The sequence below is a fragment of the Carcharodon carcharias genome, chromosome 18, assembly GCF_017639515.1.
Source record: "Carcharodon carcharias isolate sCarCar2 chromosome 18, sCarCar2.pri, whole genome shotgun sequence".
In the NCBI taxonomy this organism is placed as follows: domain Eukaryota; kingdom Metazoa; phylum Chordata; class Chondrichthyes; order Lamniformes; family Lamnidae; genus Carcharodon; species Carcharodon carcharias.
Genome location: NC_054484.1, coordinates 42,708,713 through 42,732,949, shown reverse-complemented (window position 1 = coordinate 42,732,949; position 24,237 = coordinate 42,708,713). Strand labels below are relative to the sequence as shown.

The 24,237-nt window shown below is 42.6% G+C and overlaps 1 protein-coding gene across 1 annotated transcript in view; it reads left to right on the top strand.

Moving 5' to 3' along the window:
- cfap91 (cilia and flagella associated protein 91) overlaps positions 1-24,237 on the top strand; it is a 96,847-nt gene that overhangs the window by 17,714 nt on the left and 54,896 nt on the right. Inside the window, exons 3-6 of the mRNA XM_041211705.1 lie at positions 5,977-6,134; positions 7,475-7,558; positions 15,095-15,151; positions 21,782-21,957. Coding sequence (XP_041067639.1) covers positions 5,977-6,134; positions 7,475-7,558; positions 15,095-15,151; positions 21,782-21,957 — 475 coding nt within the window. The remainder of the gene's footprint in view (positions 1-5,976; positions 6,135-7,474; positions 7,559-15,094; positions 15,152-21,781; positions 21,958-24,237) is intronic.

Below are 24,237 nucleotides of genomic sequence, written 5' to 3'. Positions count from 1 at the left end.
TTATACCTTACCGCCTTCATTGAATGCAGATGTAGATGATAACTTCTCCAACATTTCCATAATCTGCACTGTATGAGAGGACTACTTCCTTCTACTTCCTGCACTTGTGATCCAAGCTACTAAATCATCTTAAAGATTGGACTCTGAGATCTTGTTCCTTGGGTTTCTCAACCATGACCTGATGTTTCTTCAACATTCTCCCAGCACCTCCTGCTCACTGGTGCTCTGTGATTCACCTGTGATGCCTCATTTGGCTCAGCAGTGCCTTCATTTCAAGTGTGTCTATATGGGTTGGTACTTGGGGAAGTAAGGGGCCATAATGGTGTGAGTGAATCAGTTGGAAAAAGAACCCTCTGGAGATGTCAGGCTGTTTATTTGATGTAAGAGTTCAGCAGCTCTGAGGGAAACAAAGGACACTAAATTTACTTCCTGATTTGTGAATCCACTGGTTAGAGTCATACCTAGCACAAACAAAATAATTGAGTTGTTTGGAGGCCAATCATTTCAGTGCCAGGACGTCGCTGTAGGAGTTCCACAGGGTAGTGTCCTAGGCCAAACCATCTTCAGTTACACCACCAATGACCTTCCCTCCATCATAAGATCAGAACTGGGCTTGTTTGTTGGTGATTACACAGTTTTCATTACCATTCGCAAATCCTCAGATAAGGAAGCAGTTCATGCTGACTGCATGCAGCTAGACTTGAATAACACTCAAGCTTAGGTCGATAAGTAGCCAGCAACATTTGTGTCACACAAGTGCCAAACAACGACCACCTCCAACATGTGAGAATCTAACCAACCTCTCTTGACGTTCAGTGGTATTACCATTGCTGAATATCCCATCACTAAAACCCTGAGGGTTACCGTTGACCAGAAACTTAACTGGACCAGCTATGTAAATACTGGGGCAACAAGATAGAATTGAAAAGTAGGGATGTTATGCTAAACCTGTACTAAATCTTGGTTAGACCATCCTTAAAGTACCATGAGCATGAGAATACATAACAGGAAATAATTGATAGGCTGGGTCTCTTGTCTCTTGATAAAAAGAAGGCTAGAGCCTGTTAGCATTGTTGAGGGTCTTAGAAAAGGCTGCCCTTGGTCAGGATTGATGGATACTGTTGGAATCAAGGCTCCTGGTAAACTTTACCTTTTATTGAACGTTCTACTAACTATATACTGTACAAGACTTCACATAGAACTATTGCCCAGCGTAATCTGTTGTCATGTGATCTTACACCACTGATGATGTAGACTTTATTTTTGCATATTTAACATTAACCTTTGAAATGACAGAGAAGTGACCTAATAGCGGTCTTTAATATTTTGAATGATTTGTGAGAAAAGATGGAAGGAGGATCGAGTGAATCATAAACAGCATCATGGACTGGTTGGGACCATATACCATTTGTAAGAGCAGTTCAGAAACTGGGAATTTTGCACCAAGTAATTCATCTCCTGACCCCAAAGCCTGTCCACCATCAACAAGGCACAGGTGAAGAGTTTAATGAAATACTGTTTACTTTCCTGGATGAGTGCAGCTCCAAAAGCACTTGAGAAGCTCAACAACATCCATGACAAAGCAGCCCACTTGTTCTGCACCCCCTCTTATGCATTCACTCCCTCCACCATCAATACACAGTGTATACCATATACAAAATGCACTGCAGCAACTTGTCACGCCTCCTGTGACAGAGCCTTCTGAACCCATGACCTCAACCACCTAAAAGCACAAGGGCAGCAGACGCATGGGAACCTCTCCAAGCCATATACTATCCTGACTTGGGACTATTATCAGCATTCCTTCCAGGATCAAAACCCTGGAACTCCCTTTCTAACAACACTATGTGTGAACCTACACTACATGAGCTACAGCGGTTTAAGAATGCAGTTTACCACCACTTCCCCAATGGCAATTACAGATGGACAACAAAAGCTGGCCTTGCCAGCAATGTTCACATCCAGTAAAAAATGTAATTGAGCAATGGGAAAAGATGTTTCAAATCATCAGAATGTCTGCGCACAGCAACAACTCACAGTTCTGTAAATTTCCCATCCCTAATAGCTTTATTGCAATGCCTTCATTTCCTATTGATTCCTGCCCACAAGTTGTAGAGCTTCCTCCTCATGCCTATTGAGAGTCATAGAGGTCTACAGCGCAGAAAAAGGCCCTTCGGCCCATCAAGTCTGCACTGGTCAAACAAGTACCTAACTATTCTACTCCCATTTCCCAGCACTAGGCCCGTTGTAGTCTTGTATGCCATGCCATGGCATTGCAAGTGCACTTCCAAACACTTCTTAAATGTTTCGAGGGTTTCTGTCTCTATCACCCTTTCAGGCAGCGAGTTCCAGACTCCAACCACCCTCTGGGTGAAAAATTTCTTCCTCACATCCCCTGTAAACCTCCTGCCCTTTACCTTAAATCTATGCCCCCTGTTTATTGATCCCTCCACCAAGGAGAAAAGTTCCTTCCTGTCTACCCTCTCTATGCCCCTCTTAATTTTATACACCTCAATCATGTCCCCCCTCAATCTCATCTGCTCCATGGAAAATAACCCCAGTCTATCCAATCTCTCCTCATAACTAAAACTCTCCAGCCCAGGCAACATCCTGGTAAATCTCCTCTGCATTCTCTCTAGTGCAATCACATCCTTCCTTTAATGCGGATTCCAGAACTGCACGCAGTACTCTAGCTGTGGCTTAACCAGTGTTTTATACATTTCCAGCATAACCTCCCTGCTCTTATATCCTATGCCTCGGCTAATAAAGGCAAGTATCCCATATGCTTTCTTAACCACCTTATCTACCTTTCCCAATACCTTAAGGGACTGGTGGACATGCACACCAGGTTCCCTTGGTACTTCCCAAGGTCCTACCATTCATCGTGTATTCCTGTGCCTTGTTTGTCCTGCCCAAGTGCATCACTCACGCTTATCTGGATTAAATTCCATTTGCCAATGATCAGCCCATCTGACCAGCCCATCTATATCCTCCTGTAATCTAAGGCTATCCTCCTCACTATTTACCACCCCACCAATTTTCGTGTCATCCGCGAACTTACTGATCAACCCTCCTACATTCAAGTCTAAATCGTTTATATATACCACAAACAGCAAAGGAACCAACACCGATTCCTGTGGAGCCCCACTGGTCACAGGCATCCAATCACAAAAGCACCACTGGACCATCACCCTCTGCTTCCTGCTACTCAGCTAATTCTGGATCCAATTTGCCAAATTGCCTTGGATCCCATGGGCTCTTACCTTCGTTATCAGTCTACCATGTGGGACCTTATCAAAAGCCTTGCTGAAGTCCAAGTAGACTACGTCAAATGCATTGCCCTCATCTACACACCTTTTCGAAAAATTCAATCAAATTGGTCAGACATGACTTCCCCTTAACAAAACCATGCTGACTGTCCTTGAGTAATCCCTGCCTCTCCTAGTGTAGATTAATTCTGTCCCTCAGAATTGCTTCCAACAGTTTCCCCACCACTGAGGTTGGACTGACTACCTGTAGTTCCCTCATTTATCCCTTCCTCAACCGTTTTCTGTGGACATTTCCTTGAGAGCATATTGTTAGATGCAAGCAAAATACCTATTACTCAAACAGGAAATGTGATATGCAATGGGGAATGACAGGAGGGGAGGTGTACTCATCAGGGGATCTTTTGTACCTACTAAAGGTCTCATTAATTTTATCTTATGCACTATTGGCCGGATTTTTGCTCCTGAGGCAGGTGGCTCAAGTCCATAAATTTTCTAGCTCAGCATACCCGTCTCAGGAGAAAGTGTCCCAAATGGCATGATTTTCTTTCTGGGGGGTGGGGCAGGTACTGGATGGAGTTGGGTCTGCCACCCCCTGATGCAGATCACCCCCCGATGCGGCCACAGGGGCTGCCAAGAGCTGAAGCTGGCTGGTTAAAAGGTTGATTCTCTGCAAGTTTGTCTCAGTTGTTTTCTTAAAAATTAGGCTCTCCAACCCTCACCCTTCATACCCCTCATCCCTCCTGCACTCCCCAAGCCCAACCATGCCAAATCATGCCAACCTATGCCCCACTCATCCCCAATGGTCCCTCTTACCCTCCTTGCCCTCAACGATCCCCAATGTATTCTCATAACCTCCTTGCCAATCCATGCCACCAACTCACCCCATTGCCTGTTATAGCCTCCAAGTAAACTTAAAGTCAATTCATGCCTTCATAACGCCCATCCCACCTGCCACCCTTTGCCCTTAAACCTCCATGCCAACTCACCCAGTATCCACCATTGACAAACCTCAGGAGTCACATTGAGATGAAATAAAATAAAAATTTAAATATGTATTACAGCTTTCAGTATAATAAACTAATACTCCCATTCTTAAAAGCCCGTTTAATACATTTAAACCCCCTCAAGTACTAACCCCTTATTAAAACAAGCATTTATGACTCAACATCAAAGACAGCTAACCCTTTAATAACCTCTTTGAGCTGTCAATCAAACTGTGAACATACAACATCCACCCCCCCCCCCCTCCCCCAATGGCCGTGATAATAATACACTGTGGAAAGCAGCAAAGCATTAATAATGCTATAATGATATCATTTAGATTTATGTCAACAAACACCTGATGAAACTGCTAGAACATATTTTGTCAACTATCACAAACAGGCAGTTTCTTTTCAGTTTTTAAGGGCAAGCAATTTGAATAACTTGACAGCTTGAGTTTTTTCAACTCTCACAGATACCTGAAGGCAATTTTTAAATCAATTTTTTATAGGGCTGCCCATTTAACTTGACAGCTTGACATTTCTGCAGACTTTATCTACCCTTCAAGAGTGTTTACAACTCCTCTAAAGATTTGTATTTCCCATATTGTAGGATGAGGCCCTTGTTCCAGCAAAAATGGAGTCTGTTTGGACACAACACTGAGTAGTATTTGAGAGTTTTGTTCTTTGATCACTGTAAATCTCCCAGATAGCGCACTTACTTCTGGTATTACTTTTCAATGTTCAGGTGCAAGTCCAACTCTCTCTCTCTGTCTTTCTATACATTTTGAGCAACCTGCTGTGCATGTGGCCATTATCTTTACCTGCAACAATCTGATATGGTTTCCCTCCCTCCCAGGATGGATATCCAGTCAAAAGTGAATCTTGCTGAATCTAGCCTTGCACAATCAGTAAGACACATCCAAGGAAAAGATGATTTAATACCAGTAGGAACACATGGGAAATGTTGCCCTGCCATTTTACTGAAAGTGTCAGGAATATCCTCACTGTTTTGCCATATTGCCTGGTATCTGCTATTTATTGCTTTTCTTTTCACTGTGCCAATGGATTCTCTCTGAAATTAGCCAAGTAGGGAGCGATTACTTTTTGTCCTACTTATACATATGTAATATTTGTTTTTGAGCACTAATACACCTTCAAATGTATCAGATTTTCACAAGCACTAATCTATGACTGAATTTCTTGAGATGCACGGTTGTATTTGAAAATGTGCCTGCATGTTGTGTTGCCTTCAAGTCATGCCATAAATCATTATCATGTCAAGATTTAAGATAAGCTTGATAATGATTTCTGCAGATTAGAAATGCATTTTCTTTTTTTTTTGCAACAGTAGGTGTACACAGGAGGCCACATGTGCAACCACATTACATTATAAAAACTCTAAAATGCCACCTGGCTGATAGAATATTTGTAAAGAAATAGTGAGCTGCTGAATGATAGAATATGTCACAAGTTATTATTTATTGATTTTGACATAAGCAGAATAAATTAAGTAATTATACAATTTATTGCCACTAAATGTCAACAGTGTCCCTTTGAAGAGTGCAGAAATGTTTACTACATTGACTTATCTTGCTAATTTGCCTTTATATTAAATAGCAACATAATTGAATTTTCATAACTATATATTTTTGTTAGTGTGTGCTTTGAATAATCGCCTTTGGGCCTAGCCATCACAAATTCTATATATTTCTTTCATCACACAGAAAAGAGTACCTGACTATAAGACCATGTTCAGTAATTTGCAGCGTTTCCCAAGCTACACCTTTCAACTAGATCGTAATGACCCTGTCCCGAAATTTGTTGATCAACGCTGGAAAGGATGTGGAGAAAGAAAACAAGAAGCCATCAAGCACCTGGCAGCGTAATTGCTATGTCCTTTCTAGATAAGCTAAATAGTCAATTCCACATATAGCTTTAAGTAAATCTTATACCTGGAGTACATACATATTTGAAGAGCACATCTTGCTACAGATACCTGTTTGAAAAATCATATTTACTGCAAAAATAAAATTTGACATTGTGAGTAGCATTTAATGCAGGCAACAGGGATCTCACCTGTTGGCTGGAGAGCTGGCAAGAGCCCTGGGTCGCGTCCTTTAGGAAAGGCCTGATGAAGTTAAGTGCCCAGCAGGCAGTGATGGACCTTCTCTGGGATAAGAGCCATGGAGCCAGAGGTCCCACCCCCAAAACCTGCTGGCCAATCAGTGGCTGACATTGCAGGCCATGTCAGTGGAAGTGGTGGCCAACGAAGCCATCAAAAGCCCAGGATCATCAAGTGACCTCAGGCCACAGTGAGTGAGAATGGGGGGTCATGGGAGAGAGAGGGGGTTGCAGCAAGGGCAGTGTGGTGGTTTTCAAAGGGCCCCTTCTTCCTGATGCCGGTCCCTCAGGCACTGAGTCCTGGCAACAAGAGACCTAACCCCCCCACCCCCCTCCGGAAACCCGCTTGTTCACTTTTTGGGCTCCCTACATGCTTGAATACCAGCAGCAGCAGGGTGAGGCCCTTTTACATTAATTGCCCACTTAAGGGCCTCAATTGGCAGTGGGACGAGATGGCTGTTCATGAGCCTTCCCGCTCCAGACTTAACGAGGCAGAGTGGGAAGGTGGCAAGATCCCTACCCTCCCATTAAATGGCCCTCACTAATGGCCATTTTTAATTGTTTACACCATTTTTCTGGAAGTTCTTGTGTTCTTCTTTTCATTAGCAGATGGTGTTTGAACCAGCTGCTTCAAAGATCTTCTCAGTGCAAATGTGTGTTAAGCAACGTTTGTCAAACTGTTCAGTGTAAAACTCATCTCAGCCAGTTCTTTCATGCACTCAGGCCTCAAATTTCAAAATATCAAAAGAAGGAAAGAAAATGACAGGAGATTTGTGCTGATAGGGTGAGTTAGCACATTTTCTCTTTATGGCTAGAACCTCTATCTGAATGTAGGTAAGGTTGATAGCATGCAAGTCTTCTCTTTGTTGCCTTGTAAGGGTACTATGTGAAGCAGTTCAGAGAAAACTAATTGCAATTCAGCAAGAATATTGTTTTTAAAAAGTCAATGTAAAGTTTTGACAAGATTTATTAATAAAGTACATTGATTCTTGTCTATACTTAGAGAATGCTTTTGCTTAGATTTCATGCTTTTGTCTTTTACAACAAGAAATAGCAAAATTGATTCAAACCCACTACACAAATATTTCCTTTTCTTGGCAGACATGACCCTTCTCTTAAAATGCAGTTACAAATACAGCAAGATCCACAAGTGAGCGGTAAGAACCGGTACAAGTATTTCACAAGGTAAGATAACTAAAGACAATTTTTGTTAGCCAGTATTTTTGTTAAACACAGCATGAATAACAAATGTAGAATATCTGACTTTACTCTCATTTTGCTTAATTTGAATTACTGAATAATTTGAAGTGTGCCATAAACACCTCCAGTACTATACTATTCCAATTATTGGATAATTCAGACATTTTATTGCACTTTCAATGGTTTGTTGCTCATATATGCATTTGTTATAAAAACATGGCAGTTTCATTACATTTTGAGGTTCTTATGCAGATCAATATTTCCAATGTATTCTGTTTACTATGATGAACTGGGCTACTTTGTATTATTGCTTTGCATATATTAGTCACTGTCCAGCTGTTACATCTGCGGGCTTTAGTTGCACAGAAATGTTAAGGTTTTTGTGGAACAGGAGCTAAATAGCTCAGTTTTCCAAACTGGCAATATGCAGTGTTGCACAATGTCCTTGGAACTTTTTGCATTTATTCAGAGTATCCCATTCAGTGGCTCTATCAGAAATGCATGGGCTTTGCTTGTTGACTGTCAAATAACAACCTCTATCTTCCTTTCAAACAGCACATTTTCTAATGATTTAGTCAATCCAAATCCTTGGTCCCTTTAAAGCTCAGGCACATAATAAGTTTTTGGGTTTTGTGCCCCTTAACTATTATGGGAATGAACTGGTTAAAGAAAAGTTCAGTTGTGAAACTGAATACCTTAATGAGATAAAGTCAGAAGGTGTATTAAGACTGGGCGGGGAGCCCACGATGACTTCTCTTCTTGCAGCTTTGGTCTCATGGTCGTCAAACTTCTTTCTCTGTCTCTGCATGTCTTTCCCTCTCCCTCTTTTTTTTTTGCAAAAGTATACTTTATTCATAAAATATCTTCAACCACATTCCAAACCATTTCAAAATCACCATTGCAAAAGTACAATCAGGTTCAACTTTTACAACATGTATCACCAGGTGCATCAATACAAACAATGAATATTACAATCAATTGCAGACATTCATTTTGAGCTGTACAGCCCACGGGGCTCTACACAGTTCCCAGTCCCTCGGTGCACTGTGGCAGAAAGGTCTTAGGCAGCTGCCCCAAGCTTTAGTGCGTCCCTAAGCACGTAGTCCTGGACTTTGGAATGTGCCAGTCTGCAACACTCGGTTGGGTTGTGCTGGAAGACCAACAAGTTTCGGGCAGACCAAAGAGCGTCTTTCACCGAGTTGGTGATCCTCCAGCTGCAGTTGATGTTTGTCTCAGTGTGTGTCCCTGGGAACAGCCTGTAGAGCACAGAGTCCTGTGTCACAGAACTGCTCGGGATGAACCTCGACAGAAACCACTGCATCTCTCACCAGACCTTCTTTGCAAAGGCATAATCTACAAGGAGGTGAACAACGGTTTCTTCCCCACCACGCTCATCTCTTGTCTTCTGGTTTCTAGTTTTCTGTGTTACATGGCCTTATTCAGGAGGGATGCTTTTATTCTGGTTCATATCCAGTTAACCCCTCCCTGTGCCCAGTCACAGTTCATGTGAGCAATGCTAGCCTCACTTGATCACATAATGTGTCATTGTTATCCTATTTCCTTTTATCTCAAGGCTGCTACATCCTGTTGCTGCTTATCTCAAACAAAGCCCCTCTGCATTAGTTTACACAAGCAGCTTCAATGTTTAGCTTTCAGCTGCATTAAGCTTTTGAAACTTGACATCTCCAAGAATCCCTTAACCTTAGCATCATTATGTGCCCTATTTCTAAGTTTTCCCATCTGCCATACTACCAAGAGGGGTTTCTGATAAAATTTGTAGCCTTGTTACTGGCCCTATAATCTTACAACATAATAGTAGTCATCATGTACGAGATGAATAGTGGGTTACCAGTGGCTATTCAGGAGCAGCCGCAAAGTATGTAGGTGAGAGAGAAGCTCAAGGCAAAGCAGGGGCAGGGTCTCAGCCTGAGCTGAGTTGTACCTCTTGCCTGTATGGTCTGACTTTTTTTACTTACACTGGGTCATGAGCTGCAGGTTCCATAAGACCATAAGATGTAGGAGCAGAAGTAGGCCATTTGGCCCATTGAGTCTGCTCCACCATTCAATGAGATCATGGCTGATCTGATAATCCTCAACTCCACTTTCCAGCCTTTTCCCCATAATCCTTGATTCCTTTACTGATTAAAAATCTGCCTATCTCAGCCTTGAATATACTTAACAACCCAGCCTCTACTGCCCTCTGTGGTAAAGAATTCCACAGATTAACTACCTGACTGGCACTGGTGTATTTGGGAGCTGATGCAATATGTTTTGGTGAGAGAGAGTGGCTAGGATGGGACTTAGTAGTTAAGGGACCAGAACCTAGGGTTTGGAGAGTGAAACTACACAAATCATGGGACAGAGGTGGAATTTAGGATCCAAGGCTTAGGAAACAAAATGAAGGGCATGGTATGAGAGTAACTGGCTTGAATTAAGTTACTGAGTATTTCTCTTTAAGAGGAAAAGGGGAGGATAGGACTTAAGCGGAAGGTCTTGCTGCAGAACAGAAATATAGTCTACAGGGTAGAAATACAGTAGGGTTTGCTGAAGGAAGTCAGAGCAGGAGTGGTTAGGCTTGGTGTAGGATCTATAGAGTGGAATTTGGCCAGATGGCAGGGAGTAGAATGGAGCATGTGGGTAGAGAGAGGAGTACTTATGCAGAGTAGGAATGGAGAGGAGCAGAGCATTGTATCAGAATGGGCATCAGCGTACTTGAATCAAGAACAAGCACTGGTGGAATAGGAAGAGAAGTATTCAGCAGGAAATGGAATGCCTGGACATGGAATATAGCATTGTAGCAAAGATGGGAGTGGGCATTTGGAATCGCAGCTTAGCGCTTAAACAAAGAGTAAATCACTGAGCTGGGACAAGATGAGTAGCACTCTGGAAGCAGATTGTAAGTTACAGTGCAAAGCATATACATTTAATCGGTCTCTAGTAACCACATGACTGATAATCCATTAAATGCCACTTGACCACCATGAAGCACTGAAATGTCTGACAAAGGACATTCATGTGTTATGTTTAAAAGGACAACTGGCATGGATGTATAGGGTACAATAATATTGTGGCTAGGATCCTGGACTAGCAACCCAGAGACTGTGGGCTGAATTTTACCAGCTTTTTTGAGACAGGTTGGGAGGTGGGAATAATACGGTAAAATGGCAAAGGCAGGAAAGATGGAAGATGAGCCAGCCACCCAGAGCTCATTCCGCACCCCCCCCCCCCCCCCCCCCCATCTATATGCATCTTTCCCACATTAGGGGGCCTGCTGCTGTGTGGGGAGACCGTCCAGTGACACTTGGCAGCCTCTTGCATCAAGGTCTTCTGTGCTGCATCAGAGCTCATTTCCTGGTCTGTTGTAATATTTCCATTCTACTATTTCTTGCTCAGTGGCTTTTGTAACCAGTTCCAGCACCTGCTACATCCAGAAATCAACCCACCTTCAAGAGGTGCAACCTGGTTTAAAGACTCAGTTTAACTGGTGCTTTTCTTGCCTGAACTTTGGAACCCTGCTGAGGCGTGCAGCCACTCAACAGTCTGCTTAACAGTATTATTTAACTTAGCAGACAGCACAAAGTTTGCAACATTTATGGACAGGCACAAGTTAATCATGCCATAATGACCAAGCATATTTTCCAGCCGAAACCATTTTCTCTCCCGTCATCTCTAACATTACAGAACTCCCTTAGTACATGCTCAAGTCCTGGAGAAGTACTTGAATCTATAACCTGCTGATTTCAGGTGAGAATTCGGGCAAAAGTTCAATTTATATAAAAGAAATTGTAAATATGCACCTTCTGTGCTTAAGGATGAATGTGTATATCAGATACATTTACATCCAAATACATCTTGGATGCAGTGGTATCTGCTATTTTCTAATAAGGACTCCTGAGACAGAAAATCCAGATACAGGTATTGGGACTAAGAAAAATGTTAGTTTGTCGATTATCCCTGGAAATATACTAAGCCAATTCTCAATAGATAGAACAAAGCCAAACAAAGGAACATTTTTAAAAATTCATTTAAGGGGTGTGGGCTTCGCTGACTGGCCAGCATTTATTGCCCATCCTTAGTTGCCCTTGAGAAGGTGGTGGTGAGCTGCCTTCTTGAACCGCTGCAGCCATGTGGTGTAGGTACACCCACAGTGTTGTTAGGAAGGGAGTTCCAAAATTTTAACCCAGCGACAGTGAAGGAACGGCTATATATTTCCAAATCAGGATGGTGAGTGACTTGGAAGGGGAACTTCTGGGTGGTGGTGTTCCCATCTATCTGCTGCACTTGTCCTTCTAGGTGGTAGTGGTTGTGGGTTTGGAAAGTGCGTCTAAGGAGCCTTGGTGAATTCCTGCATTGCACCTTGTAGATGGTACACATTGCTGCTACTGTGTGCCGGTGGTGGAGGTAGTGATTGTTTGTTGACGTGGTGCCAATCAAGCGGACTGCTTTGTCCTGGATGGTGTCCAGCTTCTTCAGTGTTTTGGGAGCTGCACTCATCCAGGTAAGTGGGGAGTATTCCATCAGATTCCTGACTTGTGCCTTGTAGATGGTGGACAGGCTTTGGGGAGTCAGGAAGTGAGTTACCCATCGCACAATCCCAAGTTTCTGGCCTGCTGTTGTAGCCACAGTATTTATATGGCTAGTCCAGTTCAGTTTCTGGTCAATGGTAAACCCCCAAGATGTTGATAGTGGGGGATTCAGTGATGGTATTGCCATTGAACATCACGGGGCAATGGTTGGATTCTTTCTTGTTGGTGGTGGTCATTGCCTGACACTTGTGTGGCACGAATGTTACTTGCCACTTGTCAACCCAAGCCTGGATATTGTCCAGGTCTTGCTGCATTTGGACATGGTCTGCTTCAGTATCTGAGGAGTTGCGAATGGTGTTGAACATAGTGCAATCAACAGCGAACATCCCCACTTCTACCTTATGATGGAAGGAAAGTCATTGATGAAGGAGCTGAAGATGGTTGGGCCTAGGACACTACCCTGAGGAACTCCTGCAGTGATGTCCTGGAACTGAGATGATGATGTCCAACAATCACAACCACCTTCCTTTGTGCTAGATATGACTCCAACCAGTGGAGAGTTTTTCCCCGATTCCCATTGGCTCCAGTTTTGCCAGGGCTCCTTGATGCCACACTCTGTCAAATGCTGCCTTGATGTAAAGGGCAGTCACTCTCACATCACCTTGGGAGTTCAGTTCTTTTGTCAATATTTGAACCAAGGTTTTAACGAGATCAGGAGCTGAATGGCCCTGGGGAACCCAAACTGGCATTAGTGAGCAGGTTATTGCTAAGCAAGTGCCACTTGATAGCACTGTTGCTGACCCTTTCCATTACTTTACAAATGATGGAGAGTAGACTGATGGGGCAGTAATTGGCCGGTTTGGATTTGTCCTGCTTTTTGTGTACGGGACACACCTGGGCAATTTTACACATAGCCGGGTAGATGCCAGTGTTGTAACTGTACTGGAACAGTTTGGCTAGAGGCGCGGCAAGTTCTGGAGCACAGGTCTTCAATACTATTGCCAGAATGTTGTCATTGTCCATAGCCTTTGCGGTATCCAGTGCCTTCAGCCGTTTCTTGATATCACATGGAGTGAATCGAATTGGCTGAAGACTGACATCTGAAATGCTGGGGACTTCCAGAGGAAGCCGAGATGGATCATCCACTTGGTACATCTGGCTGAAGATTGTTGCAAACGCTTCAGCCTTATCTTTTGCACTGCTGTGCTGGGCTCCTCCATCATTGAGGGTGGGGATATCTGTGGAGCCACCATTCGAGACTGGATGTGGCAAGACTTCAGGGCTTAGATCTGATCCGTAAATTGAGGGATCGCTTAGCTCTGTCTATCACTTGCTGCTTATGCTGTTTGGCATGCAAGTAGTCCTGTTTTATAGCTTCACTACGTTGACACCTCATTTTTAGGTTTGCCTGGTGCTGCTCCTGGCATGCCCTCCTGCAATCTTCATTGAACCAGGGTTGATCCCCTGGTTTGATGGTAATGGTAGAGTGGGAGATATGCCAGGCCATGAGGTTACAGATTGTGTTTGAGTACAATTCTTGCACTGCTGATGGCCCACAGCGCTTCATGGATGCCCATTCTTGAGTTGCTAGATCTGTTCAAAATCTATCCCATTTAGTACGGCGGTAGTGCCACACAACACGATGGAGTGTATCCTCAATGTGAAGGCAGGACTTCGTCTCCACAATGACTGTGCAGTGGTCACTCCTACCGATACTGTCATTGACAGATGCATCTGCAGCTGGCAGGTTGGTGAGGATGAGGTCAAGTATGATTTTCCCTCTTGTTGGTTCCCTCACCACCTGCTGCAGACCCAGTCGAGTTGTGATGTCATTTAGGACTCTGCCAGTTCGGTCAGTTGTGGTGCCACCGAGCCACACTTATTGATGGACATTGAAGCACCGCACCCAGAGAACATTCTGCGCCCTTGCCACCCTCAGTGCTTTATCCGAGTGATGTTCAACATGGAGGAGCACTGATTCATCAGCCAAGGGAGGGCGGTACATGGTAATCAGAAGGAAGTTTCCTTGCCCATGTTTGACCTGATGCCATGAGACTTCATGGAGTCTGAGTCAATGTTGAGGACTCCCAGGGCAACTCCATCTCAACTGTGCCACCACCTCTGCTGGGTCTGTCCTGCAGGTGGGACAGGGCATACCCAGGCATGGTGATGATGGACTCTGGGACATTATCTGTAAGGTATGATTCTGTGAGGATGGCTATGTCAGGCTGTTGCTTGACTAGTCTGCGAGACAACTCTCCCAATTTTGGCACTAGCCCCCAGATGTTAGTAAGGAGGACTTTGCAATGTCAACAGGGCTGCGATTGTCATTTCCGGTGCCTGGGTTGGTGCCGAGTGGTCCGTCCGGTTTCATTCCTATTCTGTGTCTTTGTAGCGGTTTGTTACAACTGAGTGGCTTGCTAGGCCATTTCAGAAGGCATTTAAGAGTCAGCCACGTTGCTGTGGGTCTAGAGTAACATGTAGGCCAGACCAGGGAAGGATGACAGATTTCCTTCTCTAAAGGACATTAGACATTAGTGAACCAAATGGGTTTTTACAACAATCGACAATGGTTTCATGGTCATCATCAGACTTTTAATTCCAGATTCTTATTGAATTCAAATTCCACCATCTGCTGTGGTGGGATTTGAACCTGGGACCCCAGAGCGTTACCCTGGGTCTCTGGATTACTAGTCCAGTGACAAGGGACAGGGAGGGAAGAAGATGGAAACTGACCAGATCAGTCCAATTATGCATTAGTGTACCTCTTGTTGGCCATTTGTGGATTATGCTGACAGAAGTCAAAGAGATGGTTGCTTTGCTCCAATGAGTAAAGAAATTGGGTGGGAGGAGACTAAATGATGAAGAGAAAAAAAGATTTGAAACCTGTTTGATGTATTTTGCTTTTTTTTTTAAAAAATAATGATTTTTTTGGTTCTTACGAGCAGTCTTACGTTACAATTTTTAATGGTTATATTTTCTGTTTGCTTTACAGACCCGTTATTCCCTTTGTACAACATATACCTGTGAATACAATTCTGGATGTGCCCAAGTAAGTTCATATTAACTTTTTATGGAGGTTAATGATAACTTTGGCTTGTTGTATAACCCTTTTTCTAGAGAAGGTTGGTAGGAAGGGAATTAACTGAATCAGTTGGGCTTATTTCTGTGAAAATAGTTTCTGTTCTTAGATTAAGCAAGTCATTGAATGAAAGTAAAGGATTTGAATTTGAGAAAAGTCATCAACGTGAAATGTCAAAACCATTTCTGTCTTCAGAGATGCTGCCAGATCTGTTGAGTATTTCCAATATTTTCTGATTTTGTTAAAGATTTGAATGATGGATTTTAAACCTAGAAACAGCAATTTACTGCTGCTTACTGAGATTTATGGTGATATAATAATAGAATTTCCCTTGTTCAGAGGGCATTTTTAAGATATTGCTATGGGTCTGGAGTCACATGTAGGCCTAACCAGGTAAAGCCATTAGTGAACCAGATGGGTTTTTACAACAATGGTTAAAATTAGACTTTTAATTCCAGAATTTTATTGAATTCAATTTCCACCATCTGCTGTGGTGGGATTTGAACCCTGGTCCTCAGAGCATTACACTACACGACTGTCAACAGGCACTTAACAGGAGGGGTTTCAAATAAAATTTGACGGCAAGCCACATAGAAACAAAAATGATAAAAAGCTTGGTTAAAGAGTCAAAGTTTTAAGGAGCACCTTAAAGGAGAAGAGGGAAGTAGAGGGACTAAGAGGCTTTAGAGGGAATCTAAAGTTTAAGCTCAAGGCAGCAGAAGGCACAGCCACTAATAGTAGAGTGATTAAAATTGGGGATGTGCAAGAGCCCAGAACTGCAGGAATACAGAGATTTTAGACAATTGTAGCAAAGGGCATATACATTACTCGCATGTAACACTTGGGCAGGATCCTCTGCAAGAACTTAAAACTAAAATGTTTACAGAGCACCATTAGGAACAACATTCCTGTAAGTATTTTAATTAACTCCAGATAGATTTATAAAGTGCCTCTAAAATCCAGCAGACTTCTTGTGCACTTTGAGCCAGGTTTGATCCCATGTTGAAGTTAGATTGAGTTTGACAACATATAAAATATATGTGACAATGTGGACGGAATCATCCGTGCCCGCTGGCAGCGATTGCCACGACTCACTGGGGATAGTATGCTGTAATATCAAGCCCCACTGTTCCCCAAGCTGTGACAAATGTGAAAGTTTGACCAAACCACCAGATTGCCCCAATTCTACCAAACTGTTTAATTTAGGTTAACAGAATATGAGCACCAGGTTTGTAAACTTAATAAGTAAATAACTGTTTCTTGAACAAATTGTCTTTAACTAGTGGCAAAAGAAAGAAATATGAACTGCTAACTTCTAACCTTATAACCTAACTCTACCCCTTCTTAAACCCCTATATTACAAACGCACGCACACATAATACGCACAAAATGTGGATTTTAAGGGTGAGATAAAACAGTTCAATTGCACCAATCCGGAGTACAGGATCAGATGGGTTGATTTTGATTGATGTCTTCCAAATTCCTTGCAGTTTGTTGATGACTCAAGGTGGTCTCTCAGCACTTTCAATCCGTGGTTCACTGGCTGAAAAACTTGCTTTTCATTGTCTCTACTGGTGATTTTCACCTTTTCCTCTTGATAGGGATTTTCAGAGAAAGCAGGGTACAGAGATGTGAGGAATAGCTAGCAAGCCACTATGGCAGAATTACTGGAATCTTACAAACAGAGGAGAGAGAGGTTTTCGGTCTTCCCTCTTTGCAGGCCAGGAGCTGTAGTCCCTGCACTGTTACCACACAAAACCCTGGTCACCTGGTCAGGAGCCAATTAAAATGCTGCCGTCAAACAGTACCCCTTAGTCCAGGGCTCCTTTCCAGCACCATCCTGTTCTTTTATGACACACTCTATTCCAGGATAGCAACATTGTAGATATTCCTCATCCTATTCCAGTGAGCATGTCTTTTAGCCGCAGCCATGGTAGTTTTTTAAATCCACAGTCCAATTTTAAAGCCACAGTCCAAGAAAAATAAAAATGGGTTCTTTACAGGACATCATGGCGGGCATGAACAGACAATATGGCGAGAAGGCCAGAAATTGGCTTTATGGCGTCATGAAACTAGATTGCGATTGTCTGCTCCACCCATCAATGGTGAGCCATGTTTCCCATTGCCTCATGTCAGGAACATAATTTCAATACTTTAACATCTCATTATAAGCTCTGCTCACTGAAATTATTCCCCCAAGTTGGATCATCCAAGTATGTCAGTGTGATTGCATGCCGATGTGTTTCACAACTGTACGTAAGTGATATGTACCTGGCAACCTGCATTTCGCTCGGGACTTCAAGATTTGTTTTGCCTACCTTGCTTCGGGCTGCACTCACAGTCATCAGCACCAGGCTTCGCAGACAGCACCACATCACTTTTACGGGGACTCATGAGCAGGTCTCTACCTACCAGACCAGTCATAAGGTGAGGGTGGATTTTCAATAGCTGCAGAGCTACCGCTTGCCTGGGGATGTGGGAGAAGTGGCCTCAGGCAAGGGAAGAGGCTGCAGGAAGAGGGCTGTACTGGGGAAGGGGTGTATCTGAGGGGGTGTGTGGGGACACATGTTGATCTGTACATGTGGCCTCAAGAGGGTGAGGGCTGAGGAGGCAGTGTCTAGAAGAGATGAGGTTAGATGGAGATGTGAGGGTGTCTGTGAGAGAGCGAGTGGTAATGTCCTGTGAGCTGACAGCGAGATGCCAGTGAATGTGTGATAGGCTTGTGAGTGTGTGAGTTTAGAGTGGTGAGATGGTTGCCTTACCCTGGTAGCACAGATGAGATCATTCGTCTTCTTTCTGCATTGGATGGCCAAGCTCTTTTGTGCAGCATTGGCACTGTCGACCACCACTGTCAGCACCCTCCAAGCCGGAGTGGTGAGATTGCTGAACCTCCTGCGGCCAGAACAGGGGTGGAGGACATCGGGTCACTGAACTCTTCTTGGTTTTCACTGGAGCAGTCCTGGGCTGCAAGCATTGAGAACAGTGTACATGGCTGCTGTTTAGATATAGCACCCAGTGTAAGGAAACGGTGAGGTAATGGCATGGCGGGCAATTCAGAGGCCGCTAGCCAGCGAGGCGGCATGTTTCCTGTAGCTGCATAATTAATGAGGTGGGAAGCGGATCATACGGCGTGAAAACACGCCCGCTACCACACTTTGGGTGGAATCAACCTGGATTTGCACTATGTCTGTAAAAGCTTCCCCATCATTGATGTAAAGCTGACTGACCCCTAATTTCTGGATTTATCCCTCTCCCTTTTTAAACAGTGGTGTAATATTTGCTATCCTCTGGCAGCCACCCCCCTCCCCCTCCATATGAGTTATATTAATTTTTGATTGTTTTTAATCCAAATCTAGGAACCATTTAAGTTTGCATGAGCAAAACAATTAAATATTATAATGCTGGCTAAAATGTGCATAGTTTACTTTAAAGTTCCTTGATAAAGTGGCATATTAAATTTTTTAAAAGTAAAAAGCTTTAATGGTTGTAGGAGTTATTTGTTGCCATTTTAGACTGCATCATAATTCAGCTGTCACATAAGTCAGAGTCCTGAAATACAAAAAAAATGCTCATGATAAAGTAAAGGCAATAAATGCATCTTATCCTTCAAACATTCTGTTATTATAAGACATTAACATTTTAGTATGGGGAGAAGAAAGGTTAGTTCTCCTATGAAGCAAACTAAATGTACTTTATTAACATATTAAACACAGATCTAAAATAATATTTGATAACTTAAATAAATTCAGAAGCTTTTAATTGCTTAAATTGTGAATAGTGACAGTAACTAGAGCACACAGATTTAAGATGACTAGCAAAAGAAACCAGAGAAAACATGAGCAATGTCCTGCTAAGATGCATGCATGCACAGCCACCTGAAAAGTACTATGCAGGCCTAGTTCCAAGTACTACATGTGCGCGACTGCGCCAAATAATTTAAAGGGACTGCGCAATGAAAAAAATTGGCTGTGCACAATAATGACATTTTCAAGGGAATGTTGGACACAAGGAAACATTTTTTTATATAATGAGTTGTTGTGATCTGGAATGCATTGTTTAAAGGGTGATGAACGCAGATTCAATAGTAACTTTGAAAAGGGAATTGGATAAATAAAAATAAATAAAAAGGGGAAAAGTAAGGGAAAATGGGACTAGTTGGTAGCCCTACAAAAGAACCAGCACAAGCACGATAGGCTGAATGGCTTCATTCTGTGCTGTATCACTCATTGATTCTGTGATAATTCAGCTAGAAAGGTATCAAGTCATGGAGACCAGAGGGATCAGATTTGCTACCAAGTCCACTCATCTCAGCCTAGGCTGCAATTGTCTTCAGTGCCCTGGACTAAAGAGAGAAAAAATTAATTTACTTGTTGATTTACTGATTTCTATCTAACATGTTTAGTCTGAAAAGTGTACTTGTTTTCACAAGTGCACAGGACCAGGTTTGTCTGTAACATGCTGAGCAATATCCCATGACCACTGTCCAGACTCAGACATGAAGAATTGCTACTTGGAAGCAAGTTATTAGAGGGTGGCCAGTTCCTGCTGACTCATACACCAACAACACTCAATTCCTTCAAACAAAAATGAGGAAAAACTATTGGGGCAAATTTTAAAAATGTCATAAACTTTGACAATTAGCGTACAATGAATTCTTAAGCTGACTTTAATAGCCAACACAAAAAAATATAGGAGGGGAACAGAAGAAGAATAATGTTGACAATATTTTAACAGAGCATTATCCTTGGAGACACACAATCAGTGTGTCCATCAGAAGAATGAAGTGGCTGGTAATCTCAACTCTGGGGGTAGAAAAACATAGGATGTAATTTAATGTAGGTGACAGGGGTCTCGCCTGCCAGCTGGAGAACCAGTGAGAGCCCCATGTCACCTGTTTTCAGGAAGGTCTGCATTAGTATGTCCAATTAGGCATTTAACAGGGCAGTGGCCATCCTTCCTGAGATCAAGGACCCCAGGGGCAGCTCCTGCCTGCCAAGAGCTGCCAACCAACCAGAAACCAGAGGCTCTTCATTGTTTGGCAGCACCATTGGGGAAGGTTAGCTACTGCTATAAAGCGCCCAGCTGAAGCCCAGGCCACAGATGAGGGAAGGCAGGAGGGGATCACAGGAGAGGTGGGGTCAGCAGCAGAGGTGGCTCTCAGCAAGCTCCCTTTTCCCGATCCCCTTTCCCTTGATCAGGCACTGAGTACCTTTGAACGAGGGACCTCCCTGGCACCCCCCAGAAGTCCACATGCAACCCCAACAGAGTTCTGCATGGCATTTCCCCTCCCTGCCACTGATTGAATACCAGTGGCAATGGGATGAGCCCTTAAGTGGGCATTAATTGCCCACTTAAGGGCCTCAATTGGTGGCAGGGTGGGGAGACAATCCGTGAGCCTTCCTGCCATGGACTTAAGTGAAGAGGTGGTAAGGCAGCAGAGCTCCAGGAAGGTGGCAGAGTCCACATGCCAACCTCCTGCCTGAGCCATCGGCTATCAAACTTACTATGGGGGAGGGCATTAAATTCTGCCCATAGTTTTCCCTTTCTATGTGCAGTTTTGCCTGTAAACATCAGCCTTACTTTTGTGGTAGGGTTCATGCTTTTGTCAGATGTTGTGGGTTTAAGTCCCACTCTTGAGACTTGAGTATATAGTACAAGTTGCCTCTCCAATGCAGTACTTAGGGACTGCTAGACTATTGGAGACATGATGAGACATTAAACCAAGCCCATTCTGCCCTTTGAGTTGAACATAAATGATCTCATAACACTATTTGAAGAAGAAGAACAAGTTCTCTGTGTCCTGCTTAACATTTATCCCTCGGCCAACATCAATAAAATATATTAGATTATCTGGACATTTATGTTATTGCAGTTGTGCACAATTGGCAGCCATATTTCTGCATATTACAACAGTGAATATACTTCAAAAATACTTCATTAGCTTTGAAACATTTTGGGATATCCTGAGGTTCTGGAAGGTGTTATATGAGGGGGCATCTCATAGAAACCTATAAAATTCTAACAGGACTAGACAGGGTAGGTGCAGGAAGGATGTTCCCGATGGTGGGGGAGTCCAGAAGCAGGGGTCACAGTCTGAGGATATTGGGTAGGCCATTTAGGACTGAGATGAGGAGAAATTTCTTCACCCAGAGAGTGGTGAGTCTGTGGAATTCGCTACCACAGAAAGTAGTTGAGGCCAAAACATTGTATGTTTTCAAGAAGGAGTTAGATATAGCTCTTGGGGCAAAAGGGATCAAAGGATAGGGGGAGAAAGCGGGAGCAAGCTATTGAGTTGGATGATCAGCCATGATCATGATGAATGGCGAAGCAGGCTCAAAGGGCTGAATGGCCTACTTCTGCTCCTATTTTCTATATTTCTATATGAATGCAAAGTTTTCTTTTCTTGAATGGTTTGGGGAAGTATTTGTCTGTCTATGTGAGAGCCTGAGTCTACTAGAAGCTAGAGAGCCAATTGTTACCTGTGATAGTATGGGTCCATCCTGGTTTAACAACATGCACCATTAAAAATGAAACCATGGAAGTAATTTACTTTTATTATCATCACTGTTCTAAAATTTATTTTCCTGTAATTCTTTTCAGGGGCAGCTCCCCAACTAATTTTGAGGAATTGAATGATCAATTTGTACCTTTACGGACGGTGGGGGTACAAACAGATTACCGGGACAGTGAAACACAAACTGAACCATACTCTCCAGAATATGTGGTGCGACCTGGATCAGCTCCTGAACTCCTTACACTTGCTGCATTGAAATTTGGTAAGTTGTGTTTAAACTAGGCCAATATGCAAGAATAAATAGTAAATTAATAAACATTAAAGCAGAATAATGCAGTACTGATCTCTGATCATTTGAGGAGCACTCAAGACTACTCTTTCAGTTGTAATAAGCAAGTTAAAGTAAATAATTCCCCCTAATTGATCCCCCTTCCTAATAAATATTCAACAAACCAAACAGCATGTGGTCCACAATGCACAAAATGAAAAAAATCAGGGACATTTGTTTTGACTGAGTGCAAACTCATATCTGTTTTAGAATCTTATTTTCACATCTGTGTGATGTAGTAACTTCTGTTAAACTTACTTTCATAGATCTGATTTTTGATAATGCCTGTTGATTTGCTTTTGCATTACGTTATTATGATGTAATTGTGGCTGTAGCTGAATATCAAATGTGCAGCACAAAATGGACAAATATAATTCAGTCACCATTACAGATGCTACCTGAAATGGAGATAGCAATCAATTTTAATTCAAAAGCAACTAATGTGAGGGTTGTCAAATAAATTAACACTTCAAAAATAAAAACAACTTATTTTTTTCATGATTGAAAACACAGATGGCCTAATGAGTTCATGCATTGAAATATACAGATTAGGAAGGCCCCAAGTTTGATTCTCTATTTGTGTTGAGTTGACTGATCTCAACCAAGATGAGAGAAGGTATGCTGCATTTGGCCTCAGTGCTCCTCTGAGACGAAAAAAACAGTTAGGCTTTCTGTTTCTGAATGCTTCTGAAAGTGCATATAGTCATTCTTTGGGTGAGGACGGAATTAAACTTGCCTGTGATGTCTACACATTGAGCAGGATTTTACCAATGGTGAGCGGGGTAGGGGCCTGCTCGCTGACACATAAAATGACATGGGATGATGTTGGGCAGAACTCCTGATGTCATCCCGCCCCATTTAAATTTTCAAGAAGGCGGGGGCACAGCAAAATCAGCTGCGTGCCCACCGACCTGTCAATGGCCAATTGAGGCCATTGACAGATCAATTAAAGTACTTCGTGGACCTGCCCGACCAACCTTATAGTTGGCAGGCAGGCCAAGAGCCCCGGCAGCAACTAGAAAAAATATGAAATCTCATCCAACGGTGGGATGAGGTTTCATGTAGGATTTAAAAAATTTTAATTAATTTGTAATGGAAATTATGAACATGTCCCAACTCATGTGACATTGCCCGCCCATCAACATCTCTCCCCCCCCGCCACCCACCACCACCCCCCCCTCCCCCGACGGAGGGAAAATTCTGCCCATGGTCTTGCCAACAGTTTCATCTAGGCTCAATGATGAATAAAGAAAATAAATTGAAGAATAATGAGGCCAGTAGCAGCATTGCATGCCGATGTTTGGCTCAAGTTATGAATGTAAACACTGCTTCTTGTTCCTTTGATACACTGGGCAGTGAATCAGTCTTGCATCACGTTTACTAATTCTGATTCTAAACTGGATGGGTAGTCCAAGTTTATATTTGGCTGATTGAAATCACCTATTAAAATAACTTCTCTAACACCCCTTCTATAATTTTAAATAATTTAACCTTCTTATGCTGACTTGGCTGGCAGTGGTGAATCATTACTATCAGCTTGGAGCTTTTTTGTGTATTTAACCAGAATAGTTCATTCTGAAGTTGCATGCATTCTTGCCTTGTGAATGCTGACATGTTAATGTTGAGCATTATAATGATGTTTTTTCTTCTCTATTTCTCTTTATCTTTATTTTCTTTCTTCTTTCTCTTCACAGCCTGCCTATAATGTTTTATTAAAACTGTGGGGCTTGGAAAGAGAAAGAAAGAAAGAAAACATTGTCAGACTGTGAAACTGGCAATTACTGGTGCAGTCTGTACAGGTGGGACAAGTATTTTTTTCACTGCTGGAACTAGGTTGTCCCACTATGAAACTCTTAAGAAGTATGTTCCCTCATGAATTTCTGAACTGCTGTTTAACTATATGGAGGCTAATTTAATTCAAAAGATAATAACATACTGAAGGAAGTGAATCCAATTTTAACTTTCACTTAGTAAATCCACAGAGGATTACTCTAAACATATCATAAATTCTAATGTATCAGGCATATTTTCAGAAAGGTGTTTCTGACCTGCAAAACAGAGGTTGCAATGTGCAACAGAGATCTATTGTCCTGTGTAAATGCTGTAGGTACAACTTGCGTAGTTTTTTAAGTAAATGTAAATTAGGCTTCTGAAGAGAAAATAAGGATGGCTTGTCCTAAGAATCCTTGAATATTTGTAGAATTTGCTTTCCTC